Genomic DNA, 25,911 nt, shown 5'->3' with positions numbered 1-25,911 from the left:
GAGAGAAGTTTTATCTCACAGCCCTGATTACGTTTATATGACCACCTGGATTTATTCACACATTTAATTCGGTTTAAAAAGTTGACAAATGACACAGTGAACTAACTACATCCACTAAATTACAACAAGATGCACTGATTAGGATTTTCGTGTTTTTGATGCATTCCTAGACCGAAGATGTTGAGTTGCTGCTGATCCCAGATCAGTTATTCAAAGACGAAATGTTTGGTTGGTGTTTTAAATACACCCACCAGACTTTTCTGGTCAAGTCAGATTTCAGTTTCAGGTCCAACCTGCCATTTCGGGGGGTCATGCTATGGAATTTAATGTTCTAGTTTCTGAGGTGAATGTAGTTATTTTGATATTCTGAATAAAAGAATTTGATGGATGAAAGAAAAAAAAAAATCATCCGCATTTAAGCATCAAGCCATCAACCCCAAAACTTTACCTGCTTTTTAAGTAAATGAATACTCTGCTCTTAAATTAAAACTGATTTTACTTAAATTAAACGAAAATTAGATGATTCCAATCACTGACCAATTGATTAGTATATCTGCATGCTAGGAATTGCTTTAATAAAAACGTATTTACAGTCAGCATTAGATGCAAGAACATATTTTTCTTTACAGTGTAACATTTTTAAAAGCCCCCTTGAGCTTTCTTCAGGTCCGCTAACCTGCTAATGGCTCCAAGAGTGATTCTCCGTTTCCTGTCATGGGCGATAGTTTGGCTCCAATTGTGTGATTAAGACTGCGGCCATCCTGCAGAATTAATTTGAGTCTAATCAGACGTCTACATGATCGTATTACGTGGATAAGAATCTGAACATCTCCAGAGATTTGATAGTTTCTCTTGTCTCCGTTTCTGCCTCTCACCCGTCTCTGTTTAGCTCTGCCTTTCCTTCTCTCCTTGTCTGCATCATCTGTTTGCTTTGTTTAATCACCAAACTAACACGCTCTGACACTTTTTTTCTAGCACGCTGTCCCCATTACTGCCAGCAGTCACAGAAAGCCCCATTCAGCCAGGAACCTTTTTTCTCTTCCTGCATCCAGTCACGCTGACAGCCCCAGAAAACATTGCGTTTGCCACCGATTATGATAAATGGCTTTGCTGATTGCTGTTCTTGGCCATCACCACACCTACATGTTCCCATTTTAGAATACAGATTCTCAAGGCTTCAGGCAGAATAGAAGATGCACTAGACTTCTTGTTGTTTCTGACTTACAAGAAAGTAACAATTAGAGATGCATCAGTCAGACAATTTTGCAGTACCAATTTCTGTTTTTTTTAAAGCTCTTAACACATTGATTCTGGTTTTGACAAGTTAAGTAATGCCAGGTTTTCGATAGAGATAGAAAAAGTTACCCCTTTTTTTTTTACTAAAAAGTTAAGGCTGAGCTGGAACTGTGTTCATTAAATGTGGTCTGACTAAAATACTAAAAAAAAAAAAAAATCACTTAATCTGCTAAGTTTACCCAGGCTTTTCTTAAGATAAACAGATTTAAGATATAAATGCTCCAACACAGTGCTGTACAGTACCAAGATTTGTGGATTTTGAAATGTAGCACTGTTTTTTCTTTTCTTTTCATTTTTGTATTTAATCCCTCACTGTCTGAATTTGTTTCATTATATAAAATAATAAATTATTAATGTTTTTAAATATAAATTATTTTCAATATTACACAAACCCAACAAATTAGGGTCAGGGTTAGTTATTAAATATGCACATTACTGGGTTTAAGCACAGCTGGACATAACTCTGAACACTAGATGGCAGCATAGTATTTCCAGTTAACTGCTTGGTATGTATAGGTTATGCACCAACAGGTGTTACTGCTATTCAATCATTACCTTGCTTATGTGGTAGTTCAAGCTGAATATAAATCTAAAATTTAAAGGCAATTTAAAGTTAATATTTCCAGAGTTAATAAAAGATTTTGAAAAAATAAGTGAAATTTAAGTGTTGAAACAAGAGACTGGATATGTAAACTGGTTGCAAAAACATACTAGACTTTATCCTATTTCTTCAAACTTCAGTATTGTTTATGGGGAACCGTGATGCAGTTTAGGTGTTTGTTTTGTTTATAATAATCTGGATTATTAGAGCTCTTTTGTCTCAGAGCAGCTGTGGCGTTCTGTTTTAAATCTCTCAATCTGTAACTTGAACATGAACCGGTGGCTAGTAAATCAAGCTAGTGAAACTTCCTGCTGTATTTGTTTAGCAGTTTTTTCTCCCAGGCAGTCTTCCTCCTCCCTCCATGTGCAGCGTTATTTCTGTGGGTTCATGCTCTCGGGGGAGCCTTGCCTACAAACGCACACAGGCTCATTAGCTCATGTGTGTGGGTGTTTTAATGTTTAGTTAGGAGTTAGGTGTTTGTTTTTTTAGTCTTGTGTGTATACTTGAAGTTTTTGCGGGGACACTGTCCAGGACGGAGTTGGCTGTAGTTGTTTTCTAGCCTGTGTTGTTATTTTCAGCAGCTGCAGCTCATTATTGAAGATCAGAGAGCAGAACGTGCTGCTTTCAGGGATGGAGTTGGCTGAGTTATATATATGTTCATGTGCACACTTAAAGCCAGCATTTTTAGCCACACGGTTTGCTTCAGAAAGGTTGTGTTTCTGTTACAGTGTGTAAGCAGTTTTGTAGAAGGCAAAGCCTGTCCTCAATTTGTATGGATGAATAACTCCTATGCTGATTTTCTGTTTACCCATGTGCTGGTGTGTGTCTATTTTTTACCTGACTCAGACAGAGGAGTCCAGAAGCCTTCTTGGGTCAGTCCCATACTCTGAGGCCTATCCTGATCCTGAACACTTTCACTTTACCTGCTTTAATAAAAGATATTGAGACAAAATCTTCTCCTTCGGATAAAACTGTGTGTTTCCTCCTAGAGCTACTGAAGACTTGTTTTCAGTGGCTCTCCTAGATGGTCTGTGAATATAGTGGAATAATGTCTTTAAAGCTGAGGCTTTTAACAAAGTTTAAAAGTTTGACCTCTTATGAATGAGTTATGCTAATTAGTTTCGTTGTGAATACAGCCAAACTAGTGTCTAAATTACCACACATGTTGGTTGATACATCCTCTCTAGCTAAGAATACTGTTAAATATGTTATATCATCTAGTTTTAAGTGTGTATATGTATAATTTTAAAAAAATTATACAGATTGGACAAGATTGACAAGAGCAGATCTATTCAGTCTAATTTCATGCTTTGTGTCCTGTACTGGTGCAATTATCAAATAAGTTTTTTTTAATTCAGTACATTTATGTCTGTGTTTAAAAATAGAAACATTTTGAGTTCATTCAGTAATTTCTGCATTGGACTGGGATCGGTCGATACTAAGCCTCAGGTATTTTTATCATTATAAAAAAGTGGTGCATCCCTAAATTTGAGTGGCTAAATTTCAGTTTGTGTTATTTTAGGTTGAATCGTATTTCTGCTGGTTATATAGATTAGCAAAAAGTGAAACACAATTGAAGCACAATGTGATCCAACCTGGACCCATACCCATTTAAGAGCCCAGTGGCTGCGGTACACTGTGAACCCCACAGTGTACTATAGCTCTAGGAACAGGAAAAATAAAATCAATATTTATTTGTTGGAGTCAAAACTCCAATATAGAAGCTTCTCATATTCCAGCTTGTTTGCTATCTGCTTTTAGTTCTCAGGATGTGTCTACATATGTTACAGTTTTGTATGACTTGACTTGCAGGTTTTGAAGAGTTTCGTTCCCGTTGTGGAAAATTTCTTGTTGCTTTGCGAAAGTAAAATGCCTGAAGCAGCAGTTTCAGAGTCCCAAAAGAATTTGTGATGAAATCCCCAGTCCTTTTTCTGCGTCCAAAGTTCAGCCTTGCTATATTACATTCTTTCTATTTTCCAGTCAGTGTCTTATAACAGAGTTAGAACTGTGCTCCAGGTTATTTCTCATGCATATGGAGGATAGACAAGACGAATTCACCAGTTAGAAACTGGTAGGCTTTGATGAATTATTGAAAGCAGCGCCTATTTGGATTATGCATTTCAAAATGAGTTTTGGTGTTTGATTTAACAATCTTCACAGCCTGACTAAAGCTATTTCACAGCCAACGTGAGTCTTGATTGGTTGTGAAACAGTGCATTACAGATTTTATTTATTGTGGTTTAGTTAAGTGTTATGTACAAAGTCACAGATTGACAGTTAGGGTCAGTAGTTTAGTCTGTGGTTAACAGTGGAAAGGAAACCCAGATGGTTAATATAGATTTGTAAAGCCATGTCCTGCACAGATGGATATTTCCCTTTTTTTTTTTGCTTCAAGAGCTAAATATGACAAAAATATAGAGTGGATCTTCAGTATTCATGAGGGTTAGGGACCACAGCTGGCCCCTGGTTGCTAAAAATCCACAAATAGCTGAGACGCCTTTTAAAATCACTTATAATATGTTTTAGTAGTCCAAACACCAAATATATTAATATATCTATTAATGCAGTGGAAATGATCTTGGCACTTCTGTACTACAGAAGCTAACATCCTCAGTCTTCCTTTTCTCCGCAAAGGAAAATAAATGCTGCTCCTGGATTGGCTGCTTTGGAAATGCCAGCCAGCAGTGTCTAGGTATTTCTGGTTCCCAAGCTAGATGTTCTCTCAGATATTTTAGAAATGCCATATGAAACAAGCCGCTAATGGGCGACTTTTCCTTGGAGTCAAATTTCACAGACAGATCTGTGAATGCTGAACTGCAAAGAGGCTGAGGTCCACCTTATCTGGATAAAATGATAAACTGTTTTTGTAAAGGCTTCTCTTAAAACAGAGGTTTTCAAAAAGCAGACCAACGTTACATAGCTGTCTTTTTCTGCATGGAGGCACATGCTGCCAGTTATTGGACAGACATAAACCTCTGCTGAAAACAATAATACATCTCCATGACAGAATATAGCTCACTCAATATAGCTACTGTTTTATTTGGACTTTTGAAAATATATTGCAAAATATAACATTGTTATTTTCAACAAGATCCACAAAAATAAATGTTTGAGAAAAAAGACAGATTTTCTGTCATGTATTTGATTGATTGCTGTTGTAGTGTGTGAGAGGGCAGTCGGTGTTACACAGCTCTGTTGTGTCGCAACATTTTGTATTTCAAAACACACAGAAATGATTAGAAGTGACATTCTGAAGTTTAGAGACCATGACTCATCTAATTTCCTAAAGATTTCCAATGTTCCCTGATCCAGGAAGTTCAGGACTGGATCTGGACTTATCAGAATTATAAAACTGATGCACATCTATTGGTTGCTGCAGCGTATTTCATAACTTATACTTCTTTTTAATTTTAAGAATGAAGGACAAACTGTGCTTAACTATGTTGTGAGCACAGCAAAGTCATTGAAGGAACAGGAATAGTTTTAAGTATGAATATCAAAGGATTGTGCAGCTGCAGACGGAGACGGAGAGCGAGGGAAGATGGGCTGTGAGTTGTTGATAAAAACCTAGAAATGCAGACGCTTTTAAGTTTCAGTCTCCCCCAAAATGCACAGTAGACTTCTGCTTTAAAAGCTCACTCCCTCTCCTATATGCTTGTCCTGTCAGAGCCCTAAACGGCTGAGGCGGAGTGTCATCTTGGATAAAGTTGTCTGTGCCGTGAATAAAGGCCAGGAATGCATTAAACACCCAAATCCTTTCAGTTTGCAAAGGGTAACCAGGCTTTGTGATGGCTAAAGTGCTCAGCTTTAAAGTGAAAAAGCGTGTTTCTCCAGAGAGTCTTGTTTTACTCGGCACCGCCACATTTAGGTGCATTTATGATTGCAGTAGCTCCGCTTTTTTTGGAGGGAATCTCATTACGTTACCTCAGCTTTGTAGAAGTTCTCCTCCCCGGTGGAAACGATGGCTGGAGCAAAGCGACGTGTGCAGGGCGGATAAAAATGGCCGGGGTCTGAACAGGTTTTGATCTTAAATCACCCCACGGAAGAAGACTTTCAAACTATCTGCAGGAGTTTGATCATTTTGGTTTACAGATTAATTGGTGTTAGAATCGGATCTGTTTCAGGTGCCAGATTTTATCAGCCTAATACCAGGCATCACAAGGCAACCAAAGCAGCTTTTCTCTTGTAAAGCATTGATTATTTGGCCATTCTGCTCCTTTGCTCTGGTGCTCTGCTCTCCTTTCCTCTGCTTTGCGTGTGGACAGAGGTGCGCTGCATGGTCAGAGGATGGTTGGCTCGGAGCCCACACGCCGAGGACAAAGCAGTTACGGAGCACGTCTATTTTTGGCCTCTTAACGGACCTGTTCCCATTCTCCTATGGAGCAGCTCTCATTGTGTGATGTTCACCTGTCTTTAACCTGATTACAGCAGCTCCTCATGGACTTGTCCATTGTTTTTTAATATAGCGCTTGGTTTTTTGAGGTTGTGAATAAAGTTTCTCCCCTGAAGTATCCTCCTGTCAGACCTCGGACCCCTCCACCTGTCATCCTCCCCTCTTTCTCCCTGGGAACAAGATAACGGAAGATGAGGAGAAATCATTTCTTTTCCTGACAAAGGGCAGATAGATATGCAGGCACTGTCTGTAACATTTTCCTTTTCTCTTCAGAGTTTGACAACCGCAGAAACTGAGCGAAACAAAGAGAGATGGATAAAGTGAGACATGTTTTAACTTTTATCACGGCAGAAAGGAGCTGTTAGAGTCTAGAGGCACATCTAAGCCTGAATTACTCCACTCTGGCTTTAAGTTTTACTTTTTTGATCGAATCGACCTTCCACACACCCTATAACAATGATAAAGGTTGATGTTCTGTCTTTAGTTTAATTGTATTTCATATTTAGCCCTCGGGATCCTTTCATTTTGTGCTCCACCTGTTTCCCTTTGATACAAAATTGTCGAGAAAATATCTGTTATATATGGTGAGAAATGGCAAAAAAAATATTGGAACAAAAAGTTGATGCCAGATAATGGTTGTCTGCTTTAAACACCTCCAATGGCAGTTTTAGCTTCTAAAGTCTCTCTTTGTTTTTGACAACAAAACCACAAAGTTGAAAGTTGATTTGGGGACCACAGCCACACCACAGATAGGTAACATACGTTAATACTTGAAACTCCTTCTCAAATGCTTTGAACTTCTTAGTTTAATAGTTGAAACAGCAAATATGCATTAATACATGCAGTGGACACAATCTTAGCAATACAGCCAACAGAAGCTGCGAGTCTGCCATTTATACAAATTGATTTCTAATGCATCAAAAATTTGCCTACTGAAAAATGTTAGCATACAATTCACAAATTTAATCCAGGAAGATGGAAATAAAAGCAGAAATAAAACAAATTGTTCACTCATATGAAGTCACTTTAAAACACTAACCTCTGAAGACACTACAACGTTCCTTTAACTTCCTTCCTACTATGTGTTTACTAAGACTACATGGGATGGTTATTTTGGTGGGTGACTGATCCTTTAACCATTGGGCATCATTTTTTAAATGTAGTTTTCTTTTGTGAGAACCAGTAAATTATAAGAAGTAACACCAAAGGTTTACAGTATTGACCACCAATTCCTGCATAATGGACTTCAAGCGCCGGTTGAAGTCCATTAATCCGTTCTGTTTTGGCAAACTTCAGCACAATGTGTCCAAAGTGTGTTAATGAAGTATGCAGCACATGATGTGGATGTGTTTTAACTTGCTGAAACTTGCCAGTCCGAGTGGCACATGTCTTCACGGCTCTGGGGAAAATGGAGCTCTGCTTGGCACAACCTGTTCACAGACACTAGAGTTCAATGAAAGTCCTTCTTTGACAACCCAGTTTATTTTCTCCTTCTTTTGTTTATTCCTTCCTCTAACACCGCCCCTCTCACTCAAGTTGGTGATCCACACTTAAAACCCACGTCTCCACACTCATGAGGCTTTCTGCCGGGGTGGACAGATAGATAAATGATTTTTGTCGGCCTTGTAAAGCAGGGGGTAATTTTTAGGTGAATGCAGTGCTTCAGAAAAGAATTGCAGCACTAAAATTAGAGGTTGTCAAATGCCGCACGTCTCCGTTGATGGCCCGGTCCGGCCCCCTTATGTTAATGTGGCATTTCAGCAAGAGGAAATAACAATTTGGAAGAGGTGGGATTGCTACTGGTGTTTGTTGGGTTGCATTGTCAAATATGAATAAGGCTTTTTTCTCACTTTTTATCAGAGGACAAATACTCTTTAGATACTTTGGATCCGTAGTGTTTTTCTTCTAAATAATTTAACTTTTAAAAAGGAGGTAAAGCTGCACAATATTAGCTCATCTTGTCTCTTAACTGTTCACTTAAAGAGACAAAACATGTAATTCTCCAAACTGTAGAGCTGATTAGCCATTACAGAGATAAAAGTAGGGCATAATGTGGCTTGCCTCCTGCGTAGAAGTGATATAATCTTATTTCTGGGTTAGATACCAGGAGAAGGAAGTCATCATATGGAAAGACTGAGACTGTCTTTGAATCCTGCAGAGCTAAGGTCATGTGACTCGTAAAAGCGTCACTCTGAAGCTATACAAGTGGACTGGAGATGACTTTAGCAGGTGTTTTTTACAGTTTCGGGATAGTTTCTGTTTCTAACAGGAAATTCCATCAGATTTATTTTCCTGTCTATTGCTTGAATCCATTCATTGGAAATTGTCTACTGGAAAAGTGTAGCTCCTTGACCTGAAATGACCCCTGTGTAACTTTAAACACCAAATATCTTTCAGAATGACAGTAAAATCTAATGCAGGTCTGGCCTGGCTTCAGGGTTTCAATAATTTCTTTGGCGGTCAGGGAGGCTCGGCTCAGGACAACTATAGTTGGCTTCGGGTTAATTTAGACGATCCTGCAGGGGAAAAGTTTCAGGATGATATCTGCTGCGTACAACATCTAACAACCTCCTTAAATCCTTCTGAGACACTGAGCCTTTTCTCTCTCAGTCCTGTCGCCTCCGATCTCTGTCTATTGATCTGATTTTTCTGGCTCTTTTCGCTCGGTGACAGTGTAATTGTGCGGTAATAGCGACTTAGCAAGTTGCTGTGTAACCCGAGTCTTTTGTCTTCTTATGTATGTCATAACTGCAGCTGTCAGTCTTCAGTGACATTTCCACATGTGGACATTCATGAAAAGCAGCAGTTCTTTGTCTTGACTCTTTTCTTCTGTTGTGGAAGGTTGTTGATCTTCCAATCAGCTGGAAATGATTTTTCATGTGTGTGTGTGTAACAGAGTGTTTCAGTAAGAAGAGGTTTATTAGTTTTATCAGAGCTGTCTGGTCTTATTATTTTCCATCTCACTCAGATTTCTGAGGAGAAAAGCAGTGGTCTTAACCCTTAGAGTTGCTGTGGTAGAGATGCACAGTATATGAAATTACATTGCAATTGTAAAGGAAGTGCTTGGGTGCAATACAATAAGCTAAATAATTTATATATATTGTTTTTCTCAAAAGTCTTCAGTCTGGTGCTTTGGTCACAACTAGCTCCTTTTTTGAATGGCATTTTGTTTACAGAGACTTAATAATTCATTCTATTTATAGTTTAATATCGTCCAGCTGTGTTAAATGTTCATTAGAATGTAAAGTTTATTGATATCTGTGAATGTGTTCTTAGATTATTATACCATCATTACCATTATTGTACCTGAAAATGGTATCGTTTATCACAATAACTTCTGGGACAATTTATCGTCCAACATCATTTGTTGTTACATTGTGACAGACATACTATTATGTTTATTGCCATGTTGACATTATCTTTCTTATAAAGAATCAGCTTAACCAGCTGATTGGACTTTCACTTCTTTACTCCCTTCAAGCAGGAACGTAGATTAGTCCCCAGTTATTTAAATGCTTCAGAACCACAAATTTGTACTTTTGATGCATTCTGAGGTAATCTTGTAATTACCTCATTCTGTGTTGTATTCAAAACAATCACCTCGGTTAAAGATGGTTCAGTGTAAAAAAATTCAGCACGTCTGACCTCTTAGAAAGCAGGAAATTGCAATTAGTCATGACAAATCTGATTGGTGCATCTCTGATGGAAAGAAAAGGGAAGATTAGGCGAAATGTCAGTGAATTGCTGCCAATATTGTCATGGTAACGTTCACTACTGGTGAAATTGTGCATGTTTTACTAATGGTGCCATCCTTATCTGTAACATCTTTAAAACGTGTAAGCCTAGTCTGTGCTTCAGTGTATTTACCTTAGATTTCTGTTTATCATGAGTTCACCTATCACTTTAGGTTTTTGCACACCAGTCAAGTGAATATGGCAGCATTTTTACTTTACGTAAATAAAACCAAAACCGTGTAATTGCCCTGTTAGTAATCTTCATTCCTTTTTAATTGTGTTTCAGAGATCAACAGAGTGCGTAAAGATATGTACAGCGACACAGTGAACGGCCTTGTGGACAGACACCCGCTGGAGCTGCCCGAACCCATCGGACCCATCGTTCACTTGCAGGAGAAACTGTTTGTGCCTGTCAAAGAGTACCCAGACGTAAGTTCAGCATCTCTGAGCCTCTTTTTGTTCTTCTCAATGTTAAAACTTTGAAACAAATGATCAAATTTGTTTCATATCAGAATATTACATTTATATTTATAGTTACTTTGATGTGTGTCTTCTAGTGTAACACTGGGAGTCAAAAAATTGATATTAGTTGGTTCTAATAGCTGGTAGAGCCTGTAGTTTGATGCTGTTTGCTTGTCTGTTCTTTAATACTAAAACCTGAGATACTGAAGCTGATGGAGTTATACCATCATCACAGTTTTGCTCAAGTGTCACAACTACATAATATCTTTTTCATGCGGCTTTATTCTTTGTTTGAATATCGAACATGAAAGCAAATGACTTTTTGTGTGGAGCCATGTTTCTCTTTAACCTTAAATTCATAAAAACAAAGTAAGTTGGCCTTAAATAAGTTAATTGAGGGTCTTAAGTTTTGTATATGTTTTTTTTTTCCTCACTTGACTTTTCTGGCAAACAAAATTTTAGTTGCGCAGACATCTTCATTACATTTTGTGACTCGAGGCAATGGAGGCTAGCTAGTTAATAATATACCCTTACTAGCTAGCTTCTTTTGCATCTATCATAAATGGATACACATTTATGTATTCATAGGTGCACTCTGTGCAAAAAATAACAGAACAACAAACAAAAAAAAAAAAAAAAAACAGAACTTTTTAATCCTGGCACTATGGGTTAAGGTTGTAGACCCATATGCAGTGAGAAGCACAAAGCCAAGACCCACAAACAGACCTCGACATTTCAGCTTTTTGTTATTCTTGATTGTAATACAGCAGATTCCTCGACCATCTCCTGTATTTATATTTTTGTTCTATCTTAAATCTCATTCAAGGTGGCATTAAAAACGTCTTAAAAGTCTCAAATTGAACTTGCTGACACCCTGTGTAAAGGTTTTCACTACATTTGTTTGTTGTTGATAATTGCCACCTGCAACGTTAACTAAGTCATTCCCACATACAGAGTGTGAATTGCAGCATCCTTATGTGGCCTTCGTTCTCACTCTGGATGCTGAGCTTCATGCAGAATTTGGGCGGTGAGTCTGCGTTGTGTTTACAAGCTGTCAAATAAGACACTAAATTAATTAGGTTTCCCCATGTTGGTCATGATGACTTCTGGAGATTCACAGCCTAAAAATGACACGGCAAAGGAACACACACATTTCTCATTCCTGTTTTAGCTCTCCTGCGTCTACATATAACCTCCCACCTTGTGAGATTTCCAAGTAAAGACGGAAAACTGTAAATGCCAGCCAGGAGCTGCCAGCCGCCGAGCTGAATTAAGTAAATCCTACTTCCTGTGAAACTAGGTTTGCATGGTGAGAAAAAAAAACCAACAATTAAAAAAACTGTAATGCAGTTAGAGCTCCTAGATATTTAGCAGATTTAAAGTCACCACAGCATCAGTGTGATTATCCCAAAGGGTTGCTCGGATGCTTTTTGTCTCATACTTTCTAAGTGTCAGGAAGGTTTAGCTTGTTCTCTCGGTTAGTTTCCCTCACTTGACACAGACGACGGCGCTCCAGATACTAAAGGTCACAGAGAGAGTATGAAGTGTTGATGACAGATGAGAAACAGAGGAGTGGACAAAAGCTGCTTTTATATCATAATATTTAACTACATCACCACGGCTGGGAATCAGGATTCGATTATGATTTAATAAGCTTCGATGTTATAATAAATTGATTATTGATGATCACCCACCCACCTTGCTTTATAAAGAAGTAACAATTACTCTTAAATGTACATATTGTAGCAAATGTTTGTTTTAGCTGTAATTTTTGTCATAATTGCATTGAATTTCCACAAAAGAATGACACAAAATAACCAGTAATATTTTCTAGGTCTAATATCTACAGCAAGTTTTTTTTTTACATCTTCCAAAAATATCAACATCCCATAGAAGTAAATTCATCTGGTTTTTAGAAAGGTTTTGTGTTTTTCTTTATTTTAAAATCTAAAAATAGTTACATACATACATGTGCATTTAAAAAAAAAAGACAACAAATTTCCTGTAGTAGATATTTTATATTTTTCAAAAGGTCAGGGAACTTTTGCTACTCTAAACGAGGCTTATTTAACTGGACTAAGGACAAACGTGGCTCTTTAGCTTGTAAAGGTTGCAGACCGCTGCCGTACACCAGCAAACATAATCTGAGATAAAATATTTTAGACAAAAAAAAAATCACAGAATAAGCATCAGAAACATCCGTACCACCAGCGGTCTCTGCACATTCCAGACTAAATCTGAATTTATACACAATGAGTCTAAGATAACCTCCTCATCTGTGACTAAAAACAAAAATCCTTCTTGGCAACCTGCTGCTACTATGCTACATTCTTATACAGCTCATTTATATTTAGAGCTATCTGACTCTCATTCACCGCTCTCACACCTTCTGCTTTCCTTCAAATAAGGTCATAGTTTAACTTTAATATAACGTTTAATTTAGTCTGACTTGTCCACATCTGCATCTTGATGCGTTGAAAAATCGATTCCGTCCTCCACCTCCAACCAGCACATCACCTCCTAATATTGTGCAACATTCATGGTTTTCACCTCAAATATATATGTTGCTAGTTGGATCAACTCTTAGCTGCTTGAGATATCCATAACAATACTGATACTGTCTTAATATTTGGCAAAATTATTATATTTACATGTTTTCATAATAAGTTGCAGCTTTAAATGCAACTGCTGGAACTTATAAAAACGGTAGCTGGAGTTAAAAACTGGGTTTTGCAGACAACCAGTGGAAAAATGTTCAGCGGGCTTCCTCAAGAGCTGAGCTTGTCATGTTCTGAGATTTAAGACGTCTGAACAAAGTGAGTCACGATGTCTTTATATCCCGTTTGTATTTTTAGGAAGAATAAAGAGCGTAGCTAATTAGATGCAAGGTAAGGGAGTGGATGATCCAAAAAGAGAGAGAGAAAATAAATGAATAACGAAGGAAGGGAAATCTGTCACTTTGTGTCTGCTGCTAAAGGAGAAGAGACCCTGCTGAGGACTCAAAACTTTCAAGCTCATTTCCCAAATTGCACAATTCTTAAAAATATCCAGAGGTTCACATCTTCCTGACTTCCAGGTTCTCCAATGAAAGCAGATAATGATGTTCTGTGATTTGGCATCACGTCATCTGTTGTAGAAGATTTGGCAGCGTTGATGCTTTTTTTCCCTCATTTTTTTGGAGCACTTCTGCTCACTTTTTCCTCAGATTTAAAAACAAAACTCTTCCAACGATTTGCCATCTCTTTAGGCTAAGGTCCCACCCACTCACCAGGCCTCCTGTCAACCCGGCTGCATGTGCCAGGTCCAGGTTTCTCTAGATAATTAGATTGCCCTGGTGCCTGGTTCCTATGTTGACTCTACCAGAATAACTCTCCTTGCCAGCCCACCTCTGCTCTAATTCCCTTAAGTGTGTCCCTCCTCTGATTTTGTGTCCCCCATTCCACCTCCCTCCACATCAGTCTGCTAATGTGTTTGTGAGTATGACTTATCGCCATCATTCTGTCTGACTAACCGCCCCCTCACCATTCTTGAAAGTCAGCCATTTCCTGATGTCGTCAGCGGTGCAGAACACTGTCAAGCGCCACCGCAGTGACTGCATCTTGACTGACAGCCGAGTCGTATGCTATCTGATAACTTCAACCTTCAATTAAACCGTATCTATGGCTGGGCTGCTCTTCGAGCAAGCACATGCACATCGCCAGGCAGCTGACTGGCAGCTCCGCGTGTCATTTCCGCTGACCTTCAGGCGTCTGATCGCATGTGTCGCAGGTCTTTTGAACGCATGTCTTTTTCTGCTCTAGACCCCTGCTTGGTATTTATGTTTGTTGAAGCAGAACGCTGTAGTGAGCAGGAGGACTGGTCAGCTGCTGGATGCAAACACACACAATTGTGGAAGTCACCTCTGCTGTGCTGACTGTGTGAAACTGGACTCTGAGTTAACTGGTCAGCAGCACCGTCTGAACTCTAGAATGCCTTCAAGCTTGTGAGCGCAGAAGTAGCTGGTTCTCACAGTGAGGAGTGTAAAACCAGCAGCTTCTGATGTTTTCCCACATTCAGTGAGTTATGTCACTTGAGCTTGTTTAAATTACTAATGAAATCCCTTTAAGCCCCAGTCTCCCCTCTTGTGGCCCAACCGTCGTCTCTGAACTAAATAGCCTCGAGGACATCTGCATATTTTTTATAATTGGTTTGTATTACTTAGGGACAATAATCAGTGTTGGATTTTAAATCAGTTTTGTTCATTAAACAACAGACACAGTATCTGTCTGCTTTGTTGTTTCAGACAAAAGATTGTTAACTTTTGTTAGTCGTACAGCTTGAACAAAGATTTGATTCAACAGCTTTTGAACATGAACCTTACACATTTATTGATTCAATTCAAAAACACTTTCATTTAACCTGAAAGGAAATTAAATGTTGCCACCTGAGTATCTTAAAGTAGTTGTCGTAGATGCTGATGCTGTGGGCAGGAACGATTTCTGGTGATGAACATGAAGAAAATGATGGTTTGAAATCTCTCTGCATCCATTAAACTTCCCTTTCATCTCCTTTGGCATTTCTTTAAGATAACTTCTTAACTCTTCATTTTAACCACCTGGCTAACTTTTACTCATCTTCACTCAATATCCACACTGAAGAGTGTTGTGAGTGTGGCCTGGTGGTGTGGCGCATTTGCTGGCAGGAAACTGACCAGATTTTAAGTTTCCTAGGGCAGTTTAGGCTGAAAAGTGTCTGCTTCTGGTCTGCAGCTAATCTCAGAGTGCATCTTTAACAATTTGGCATCAGAACAGATGAAAACCTAAAGTGTGTGTGAAAAGGTAGTTATGGAGCACTTTGAATCGCCGTGCGGTGCTGTAGTGTTTCAAGTTTTGAGAATTCCAGACTTTTAATAGTTTGCAGAAAGAAAATCTCGACTCTGTTTCTCTGCAGTAAAACTGTGCGGACTTTCCTGGTCCATTTTCCCTGGACAAGAAAAGTCATTAAAATTGTTCCCATGAGGGTGTCATCACTTATCATGCCAGCTTCTGATATCTTCCTGACCCCCTTAAGTCATTACCAGCGCTGGCAACGTGCCGAAACACTCACCTCAACTCACTTCAGAGTGGTAAGTTAGAGGATTTTAATAACTGCAGCTATCCAGCAATTATGGATGGGGACAATATTTAATGAACTGAGTGACAGCTTTCTACTTACCTGTTCGATAAGTAATTAAAATAATAACTTAAACAAGGAAAATTTAGTTTTTTTTTTCTTTTAAAGCCAGTTAACTTGATAAATGACAACAGTATAAGCTTTCAGGGCAGTAATGGGAACACCTCCAAGAGCAGCTTGCGTACCGGTGCTTTGATACTGTAAGCGAACAGTCCTCTGTGCTTCCTCACCCCGTCTGTCTGCGCATCATTAGGCTGAGAGGCAGAGATGTGGAAAAACGAGGAGGAAGGACGAAGGAAACAGGTTGACCACACACGGATCACAAGTGTCACTGGGGACACGGTGTCAGCTTTTATCTGCAGTATCGGATACAACGTTCACATGCCAGATCCCACTGATAGAGGATTCCTGAGACCAATACAACAGTGGCACCTCTGAATAATTAAAGAAGGGAAATGATTGGCGAGGATTTATTCCCTGTGGTTTGATGATAATAATGTGACCACTGGGGTACGCATAAAACGTATTACTCGAACTGATGCACTAAGATGAATGGATGGATAATTCAAATGAGCGTCACTCCTTTTATTCTCCGTCTTTTGCATTTCCATCCGGTTTGTAACCCTAAAATAAACTTCAACAGAATCCACAAATAGAGCTATCGATTAGGAGCAGCACAACAGGTATGCTGATTAGAGAGAGATTTAACTCCTGCAGGGCTTTGAGGTGAACGTGTCACCACCTGAATCCTTAATTTTCACTTCTTTACCACTCTAGTTCTTTGTGAGACGTCCTAAATAAAATGGCTACTTCAAGCGAAATTGAAGTCAAATTCCATGTTTGTGTGGACAAACATTGCAAATTAAAGCTACCTACTCACCTCCAGAGCACCAAAATCAATTTAGTCACATCACAGCTTTGTCTAACTTATTGTTAATTGACTGTTATGATTAATTCTCAAATCACTTCTTTATTTATGGTAACTACACAGGAGCCTGTCAATTATCCATCAGTTGTTTACATTGATGGTGATGTCCCACTGCGTGAGAGCGGTTCTGCAGTTCTTCAGGGTTTCACTAGCATTTCAAAACCAAGTCAGCAAGATTATAAAGGCAACACTTTCAGCTGTCTTTAACATCTTATTAGTATTTTGCATAATCAGCTAGATCTGCAACACCCCTGATCTCCCTTTGAGCTGGTGAACAGTTACCTTGAATGCCCTTATGCTTCCTGTTGTCTGCTGAACTCTTCACTCTCTGAACAACTAACAATTCTGTTTCCTTCTGAATGGCTATTTTCATTCTTTGTGCTTCCTGTGACTTCATTTTTTAACACCTCACTGCTGCTGAAAATTACAAACTTTGAGTGTTTTTCCCAGCGGTTAGCATCTTTTTTCACAGCAGTGTTATCAAAAGTTGTTAGCTCTTAGGCATGGCGCATGCATTTGTGGTTTTCATCCAGCTGATCAACGATCTGCATCAATCAAGGTGAAAATCAACCAAACTCAGTCTCCAGCTGACCTCTCTACATTTCTGGTAAATAGGATTGTGGTTGTAGGAAGTTGTCAACAAACTGAAAGTAAATATTTCAGCCTAAAGATGAACGAGTGATTTAAAGGGATGAAGCCAGCTGGTGGCCAGAGGGGTGGTGCGTGGTTTAAAAAAAAAAAAAAAAAAAGAGAGACATTGATTTGTGCATTTAGAGAGCATTAAACACAGGAGGATGAGAGATAAGCACATCAGGAAAGGCAAGATCCTGTTCTGTAAGCGACAGAGGAAAGGGAAGCTTGTGTTGTCACCAGGAGCTATGAATGGATGTAGAAAGGAAGCTGTTGGAGGGTGTTATGCAAGTTATTCCACTGTAAACTCCAAAAAACTTACTTGAAACAAGACTCAACAGAAGTCTGAGGAACTGGAGAGCGGTGCAGTGTTAAAATGATTGACATGATAAGTTCAAGGTAAGTGAGAAGATGTAGAGAAACTGAGAGATTGAGCAGGATGATGGAACCTGGTGCATCGCCGTTCCACCTTGCTTTGATGCGATGCACTGAATGAACTCCGTCCTATTTCCATAAGCTCGACTGGCTAATACACGATTGGTATTCTGGTGCCGGCCTCGCCCCGCTCTTCGATAAGCCTTCCGCGTACACAGCCAGAGCCCTCAGCATGATCTCATTTCCTGTCTCCCCACCACCACAAACAAACGCAGTCAAGACACAATTGTTGTGCTCCAGTGACCATTGTTCATGGAGCTGCTGTCGTCTCTGTTGTTCGCCCGCATCCGTGGAAGAAAAATGCCAAAAGTAGAAATCTGTGCACAGAAACTTCTACGGCCATCAGCTGTGGGTGTTGAGGACGTCTGCAAGAGTTCACTCTGTACTTTGTGTTTCACACACACACGGTGGAGATGCTCACAACATAACCTGCCTGTGGAGCAGTGATAACTATGGCCAAACAAAGGCCCTTTAATGTCAGACTGAGCCTTTGTCTTGAAGGGGGCTTTGTATGTACACAGCTGTGTGAAAGTGCAAGATTTGAGTTTTTTAATAAAATAATTATTTCCACTTTCCAAAGCTTTTAGAGTAAATGTATATTTTACCCTTAGTATGGCAGGCTGTTATAGATAACATGACACTTGGAAAAGGAATGTAGACTCAGATTTAGTCGATTTAGATAGGAGTATAGTCTATCATCCATAGATCCACAATATCTACTGCATTCATTTTTAAAGAACCACCATTTTATTTCTATTTTTAGGTTTTAAAAATAAAAACGTTAAACTTTTTCAAAAAGAGAATGGATACATTTTCTTACAAGGGACGTTGACATTTCTGAAAAAGAACTTTGTTTTCCACCTTATGACCAAAGCACTAGACAGGGTGTTTTCACACCTGACAGTCCAGTAGACTCGGTTGCAACAGTTGTTGCATTTCCAGCTGATGCGGTTGGATTTCACAATGCATGGTGTCAAATGATCCAAACTCTTTGAACAACCTTTTTGCCCCCCACCCGTCACCACCTCACCTGTGGTGACGCTGCGCAAAGAACTACTGAAGGAAATGACACAAAAACCTCTGAAGAGGACATGAGCACAACTTCCTTCTTCACAAAATGTAAACACAAATGGAGTGGTGTCAGAGTTTGGAAGTTGTATAATTTCTCTTTTGTCTTTGGTTAAAGACCATGAGCCATATCTCTTGGTAGCGCGAGACTCTTTGTTATTGTTGTGTTTACCCAGAATGCTGTGCGCTTGAAGCGGTCTCTGGTTACATATCCATCTGAACCACTTCCAAGTTCACTTCAAACCAACTGAGACCTAGAGGACCAGAGGTTGCTTTTTTGGTCCACATCTATGTTTGATTGCACATTCACACCCAAACGAATCAGACTTTCTAGACGAAACTAAAGCAGACTAAACTGAGCTGGTGTGAATATTCAGTTTCTTGGATCTGAAACTTGTCCATCAACAACCCTGTTGCCGGTTCACCTCTCTGCTTTACTTGGACCTTTTTAAACAGAACCTCCTACAGGAACTACAGGTTTCAGAGATGTTCCGTTCAGTTGTGTAGCCATTACACATTATGCAATTTTCCCATTGTTGGATTTTCTTAAATCTCTTCATCATCAAAGTCAAGGACAAAATCTATCTCACCCTGCATCGAGTCCTATGAAGAATATAATCAATGTTATTTATTTCACCCATCGGTGGCCATTATTTTAATCCTGATTGGGGGACGTTTGCGCCGGTGCTACTGACTACATCTCCATATTGTTTTGGAATACATTGTCCTAAAATATGCCCGTTTAAATCTTATGTTGCTAATTGATAGCTTTGCCAGACACAACACCTGCTCACTGCACTCCACACACACCGTCAGTGTGATCCACACAGATGGAACTGAAGACTCTGTAGACTGGGAACGTGCCGGCAGTGTTGGTCCTCAAATATTTAGCTGCCGTCCTCGGCAGAAGAGGGTCAGTTCACCCGGCCTGGCCTCTCTCCATGTCGCTCTTCTTCCCTCCATCAGGCCGCTGCTCTCTGTCAGAGGCGATTCTCATCAACATTTATGTCCCTGTGAACACTTTCTGCCATCAGTTGTACAGAGATATTAGTGACTCTGAGCTGTGCAAAGAGCAGGACATTGGATGTGCTCTGCAGTACTTTCAGGATTTTACAGCCAGACTAAACCTCAGACATTATTTGCTGCTTCTTTTTCAGTCTGTTTGATGTGCGGAGCTTAATTTGTAATTCACTGTATGTGTTTAATGTATTCATGGTTGTAAATCTTGTGGGATTTAAAATGATGGAAGATTTTTGCAGCCATTAGAATACTGTGAAATGTCAGTTTCTCAACCCCCGCCCCCCAAAAAAACTAAACTGTAATTATTTTTTTAAATCGTAACTACAACAAGCAAACAAGAAACCCTGCCAGTAGTGAAGGAGTTTAACACCCACGTTTCTGTCACTGCAGCTTCCAGGTTAGAGGCTGTGTGTGGTGTTGAAGTCCCACTGTAAAGCTCAGAGCGAGGGGCTCAACCTCGTTTGCTCTGGTTGTGTGATGCAGACAGACAGCTGTGTTCTGGGCTTTTATTCACCTACAAGCCAGAAGCAGAGCCACGCGCTGACCGCCGAGGACGTGTGTCCTCACATCCCTCCGCCAGCACGCACCGCAGAACGTACCCTCTGCACTAGTTCTCTGATTAGAGTTAATCAAACAGACAGTTGCCTTGTGACAAAGAAACGGGCTTAAAGCATGTGTGGCCACATGCTCTAATTATCCGTAGGGTGCTGGCGTCTTTTTGGCCACGGGGTGTGTCCTTCCTGGTGGACACTGGCCAGGGATGCAGGCAAGTCCGTCCGACAAGGACAAAAACAACAGCCTGGAGTTTTAGATTCTCCTCACTTGCTTTTGTTCAAACTGTGTTGGAAAGCTATAAAATCTCAAATTCTTCTGTAACCAAGTGTAATTTCTCTGATGGTATTAAAGACACATTGTGACAATTTTCCTTAATATCTCAGAATCTTCCAATTTGCCCAGGTGGTTTCTTGTCTGTTTCCACTGTGGGATCTAAAAATAAGCAGTGTGTTTAAATTATATATGCCAAAGCTAAAAAGGGTCATGCCTCCTAATGCCGGAGAATAGACAGACATCTTTCTCAGCTTGTGAGGGTCTGATTTAGTCGCTGGGAGTATTTCTTGTTCCCAGAGCTGTGATTTTTAGTGGTTATATTTTATGGCTTATGTATCCTAACGCAAATCTTTTTGGAAAGGGGTAACTGAGTCAAATGAACCAAATTTCACAGATTCACACTTCCACTCTTGCATTTCTTTTGTATTCAGAGATGTATGTTTTTTAAAACGGTATTAAGAACATAATCTAAAGCAGGAGTTGGAATCACAGCCTGTTCTTTTAAAGACATGACTCATCATTTCAAAGCTTTTATGCTCTGAGTTTGAATTCAAGTCACTTCTAACACAGAAAGTTTGTAATATTTGCAGAGTTTTAATATTTGAGATTGATGCAATTTAAGATTACTTATTTTAAAAAAAATAAAAAATGGCTTTGTAAACGGCTTCTCCACTGCCACAGATTCTAAGATTTCATTCTGAATCTGATTCTCTGCTAAAGTTTGGTGTTTTTAATAATGCATTTGAATACAAGCACCATAAATCCATTATGAGTGCCTGGGTTCGACTGTTTGAAAACAAAAGTAGTATTTGCTCCTCTTGCATAATTTGAAATTAACAGCTATATAAACTTCTGGAAACAAAAAGTTCAGAATATTTGACCAAACTTGACCAACAGTTTTTCTTTAGAAGGTGGTGCAAGACTTGCTGTTTCTTTAACATTGTTTTGCTGTTTAAACAAATTTTAACCCAAATAAAAAAAAGAAAAGAAAAAGTTTTTCATGTGAGCCATTTTATGATCTTTAGCAGTACTTTAGGTAAGAAGCTGCTGTCCGTCATATTTCCTCACAGATCAGGCCTTTTCTTTCACACCATGTGTGTTTCCAGGAGATTCACCGGTTTTCTCTTCTTGTCTGTATTCGCAGTATAACTTTGTGGGAAGAATCCTCGGTCCCCGGGGACTCACTGCCAAACAGCTGGAAGCAGAGACGGGATGCAAAATCATGGTGCGAGGAAAGAGCTCCATGAGAGACAAGAAGAAGGTAAACTCATCAGCCTTTCTCCGATTCTTCTTCCACACAATTAATACCAAATGTGTTTTGCTCCTACTGGCTTATATTTTTTTCTCCTCCCTGTCTGCAATGATTTATTATCTCTTTGGGAATGTTACGCAACATTATGAAATTTGGTGGTATGCTGGTCACACAAGAACTTCCCAGTGGGCCTCCAGAAACACGAGGCAGGCACGCGCTCAGTTGATGCCTGCTGGCGGCTTTCTGACATCTGATAGTGCTGTTAGCGAAGCGCTGCGTGGCAGAAAGTGCAGGAGGCGGTAGTAACGGCTCATGCCGGGGGCCGTGTCTATATCTGGAGCTTCTGTGCTGAGATTGGAAACATACAAATAACGGTATACAGTGTAAATGCATAGAAATATGTACAACTCTGCAAAAAACCTTCCCTCTTTTCCCCTCGTACTAGAAAAATAAGGTTGTCAAGTTTAAACACTAGACCATCAAAAACAAAATTGAAATAAGACCTTATGTTATTTAATGTATCTACTTAAACCTTGTAACCTTTTGCAACTTTCAAGCTATGAACACCTACATTTTGAAAAATCTGAGAATGCTGAACCACAAATTAAGTGTATGCACACTTTTTTCTTCCACTAAACCTTTGTTGATATGCCTAGGTACATCACTCTTAGACTTTGTGGCTTTCTCTCTTTCTACTGTGTGCAACATAATTGTGTTGACCAGCGCATAACATTTCTGTACTACTAGCTCCAATCGCTAAGCGTTGAAATGAACAAAAATAAAACTTAAGATGTATTACTCCACATAAATAATAGATGAATGTAACTTTTTAAACTGAATTACTAAATTTAACCACCTTTCTGCTGACCTGTTGATTTATTGAGATGCGCCTGCAGAGGCTTTAGTTGCTCTGCTTTGCCAGACAGGGGTGCTATATTGCAGTCCGTTCAAATAAGTCAGAGCACTCTTTGGAGTGACAGGCACCTTTTCTGGCCGCTCCCCCCCCCCCCCACTGAGCGTATGATGCATCATGAAAACCTGACAGTGCCCGAACAGATGAAAACACAGAGCGACACAGATTTTCAGTTGAGTCATAATCTTAGAAATGCCACTGTTCTGCAGGGACGGCTTTTCCATCCCTTCCCTTCTCCTCTCTCCTTTCATTCCCTTTCCTTTAGTATGTTTTCTAGCAGAATGAGATGAAGACCCCCTGCAATGTTTTTTATTTATTTATTTTTCTTTTGAATTTGATCCAGAAATGGTTAAATGAGATTGAGAATCGTTAAGCAGACACGATCTTTAGACATTAGTCTTAGTTCATTGGTAAAATCTATGATTTTGTTCCTAATCTCCGTCTCTTCTAAAACTTAATGATGCTTCCCGGTTTATGTATTTCTTTTCTGTCTGGTGCTGCAGCTGGTTCTGCTGCAGGCTTTTTCATGTACTCTGCTGACAAAAAGGAGAATATACTGTAATGTTGAACACTGAGATGCACTCAGGAGGCACGGTTTTTCTTATCAAATCAGAGGATCGCCTGAAATATGAAATATTCTATCCTCTTATTTTTTGCAGTTGAAGTTGTAAAGTTTTATTCTCATCAGCATTTATCTTCTTTACCATGACCTGATTTCCAGTTTTCTTCATGCTGATTTCGACTTTGATTCAAATCTATATCCTAAGGACTGTAATACAACAGAAGTGTTTTCCTGGTTCTTTTTTTTAGAAGTAGGAGCTTTTAAAGAAAATGAAGCAATTGTAAACTTATCTACATTTGTGTATCAAATCATATGCCTCTATTATTTTTTTCCCTTCTTTTGACTTAAGTACATTAAAGTACATGCAGCTGGAGGGTGAGTTTAAAGAAGAAAGAGTTCTGAATTTTGATTTATTCAATAAAGAAAAGAAAAAAAACCTCTTGGCTCACAAATGACTATTTAGAGCCAATCAGTGTTGAATTCTGACCTTGGGCTGATTGGTACATCTGTTTTTTAATCCTCAATAAATTATGACCTTCCATCCTCCTTGTCAGTCCTCAGAATATTCCATTAAAGTGCTGATAAGCTATTAAAAACATCATGCGGAAAGGATCTTGTTGTCTCCCAGCATTTACATCCATAATCAGAATAATAGGCTGAAAGATTTGCTTGCAGGGCCCCAACAGCGTCTGGATCAGACCACATGTGTGTGTCATAACTGTGGCTCAGCCACGAACAAAGCCGCAGAAGTAGCTTCCAGTCACCGCTTCCTCAACCTCAGTATATTCAGCCTGATGCCCTGTGGCAGCGGAGGATGCCACAGCAGCAGCTAAGCCAGTGTGTTTATTCAGGATCCATTAGCGGCAGCATTTTTATGCTCTCAATAATTCAGCTGGTTACTCCCCCTTGGGCCGCGCTGCCTGACAGGGAGCCGGCTCACTGGAGCTCCGCAGTGGGAGAGAGTCAGGCAGGCAGAGGGGATGAAGCAGCAATGTTACATAAAACACAATAGTGAAGAAGAGGATGCAAAGTCAGTACGGGAAATGAGAAAAATATGGTAAATAATTTGAAGTGTGTGAAACACTTTTGTCCCTTCTGAGAACTTGCAGAAATATTTGCATAATAATTTGTGTGTATTACACGTTATTGCACCGTTTCTACAACTTTTATCCTATGGAAGAGATGGTTGAACGTTTCCTGTTTAAAGTTTAATTGTTTACAACAGGTACCAAACACTAATACAAGATGCCTGCACATCCTTAAAAAGTCTTAAGATGGCCTTAAATACGTTAATCTCAGGTTTTAAATGTTGTCATAGTAAGAGTATTTAATCCTGGATATTCTATGATTTTGGTTTTTTGTATTTTTTTTTCTTTTTCTTCTCTCTCAGGCAAAAGTTTGAGTTGTATGGAAATGACAACATTGCGTTCTGCGACTCCAGGCAGTTGAGGCCACCAGTAGCTAGCTGCTAATATACCTTTGCTAGCTATCTGGATAACTTTTTTTTGCCGTTTATCATGGGTTAAGTACAAATTTATCGTGGGTTGGCTCTTTTTTTGTACATTTCTGTCACGGTGCAGGCCTTAAATTTCATTCATAATGGTCTTAAAAAGGTCTTAAATTTCAGTTGGGGAAATCTGTAGAAACTCTGTAATAGTTCACCTCTGCTACGTTATTAGAGAAAAGATTTAATTTCTTCTGTGCTTTTTAGTTCTTGCTGTGCTTCAGCAGTAAAATATATTTAACCAAAGAGAAATTTATTATTCAACTCTGTCACTGGTGCTGTGCTTTGAGTTTCTGTTGTTAACAAATCAAAGCATCTAGTCCCTGCTCATGCTATGAAATATTTAGGTTTTTAATAATGTGGCACCTTAACAAAAAATGTGGAATCGTGTCAGCCTTCTTATAAAAGCTGCACACTATATTGAACCAATGTATTTATAAGTGCAAAGTATACCAATATTTGGAAAACCTGTGGTTTTAAAACCATAAAAAGTTCCCAAGCTGTCTTCAGTTTAAGTTTTCTTCTGGTTAGTTTTGGTCAGTCACATGGAACTGTCCACAGACTCATATTTCATAGTTTCTCTGGATAAAGGACTTTCGAGTGGTTTCTCTCTTTTTTTAATAATTTTTCATTTCTGTAATCATCGTTCCTTATATCCAGAAGGACTCTCTGAAGCCATCTTCCTATCAAAGCACCATATGTTGTTATAGCCTTGGTCTCTTTTTATTCATTTCACCCACGAATAATGCTGAACAACGGCAAGAACAACATCAATTAAATTACAGATTTGTTCTATCGACCACTGCACACGCACAGAGGGGATTCCCCTTCCCGTTCGCCAAAGCAATTCCCTAATTCTATTTAGTCTCCTTCACAGTGCGATTACAGTCAGTGGTGCAGACATCTGTTTTATTTAGAGCCTCTCTGAAAATCCTTTCAGGCTTGTAGTTTAAGAAACGCTCTCCATCAAATGAATTTTTTTTTTTTCTTCTTTTTTTTTTTTTTTTGCTGATTGTGCCAACACATAACAACTAAAACTGTTGTATCAGCACGATCTCTGACAGAAAAGAATTGGTCTTCAGCTGCTGCCAGCCAGTAGATGTTGTTACAGCGCGCCTCGTACATTTCATTCCC

The 25,911-nt window shown here is 39.3% G+C and overlaps 1 protein-coding gene across 5 annotated transcripts in view; it reads left to right on the top strand.

The window, feature by feature from the left end:
* Positions 1-25,911, top strand: part of qkia (QKI, KH domain containing, RNA binding a) — an 85,465-nt gene that overhangs the window by 20,813 nt on the left and 38,741 nt on the right. For all 5 annotated transcript variants that reach the window (XM_015032018.1, XM_015032019.1, XM_015032020.1 and 2 more), the window contains exons 2-3: positions 10,311-10,453; positions 21,691-21,807. In XM_015032018.1, coding sequence (XP_014887504.1) covers positions 10,311-10,453; positions 21,691-21,807 — 260 coding nt within the window. The remainder of the gene's footprint in view (positions 1-10,310; positions 10,454-21,690; positions 21,808-25,911) is intronic.

Source organism: Poecilia latipinna, unplaced genomic scaffold, assembly GCF_001443285.1.
Source record: "Poecilia latipinna isolate Pla-1442-1.1 unplaced genomic scaffold, P_latipinna-1.0 Scaffold228, whole genome shotgun sequence".
NCBI classification, from domain to species: Eukaryota; Metazoa; Chordata; class Actinopteri; order Cyprinodontiformes; family Poeciliidae; genus Poecilia; species Poecilia latipinna.
This window is presented reverse-complemented; position numbering and strand designations above follow the sequence as displayed.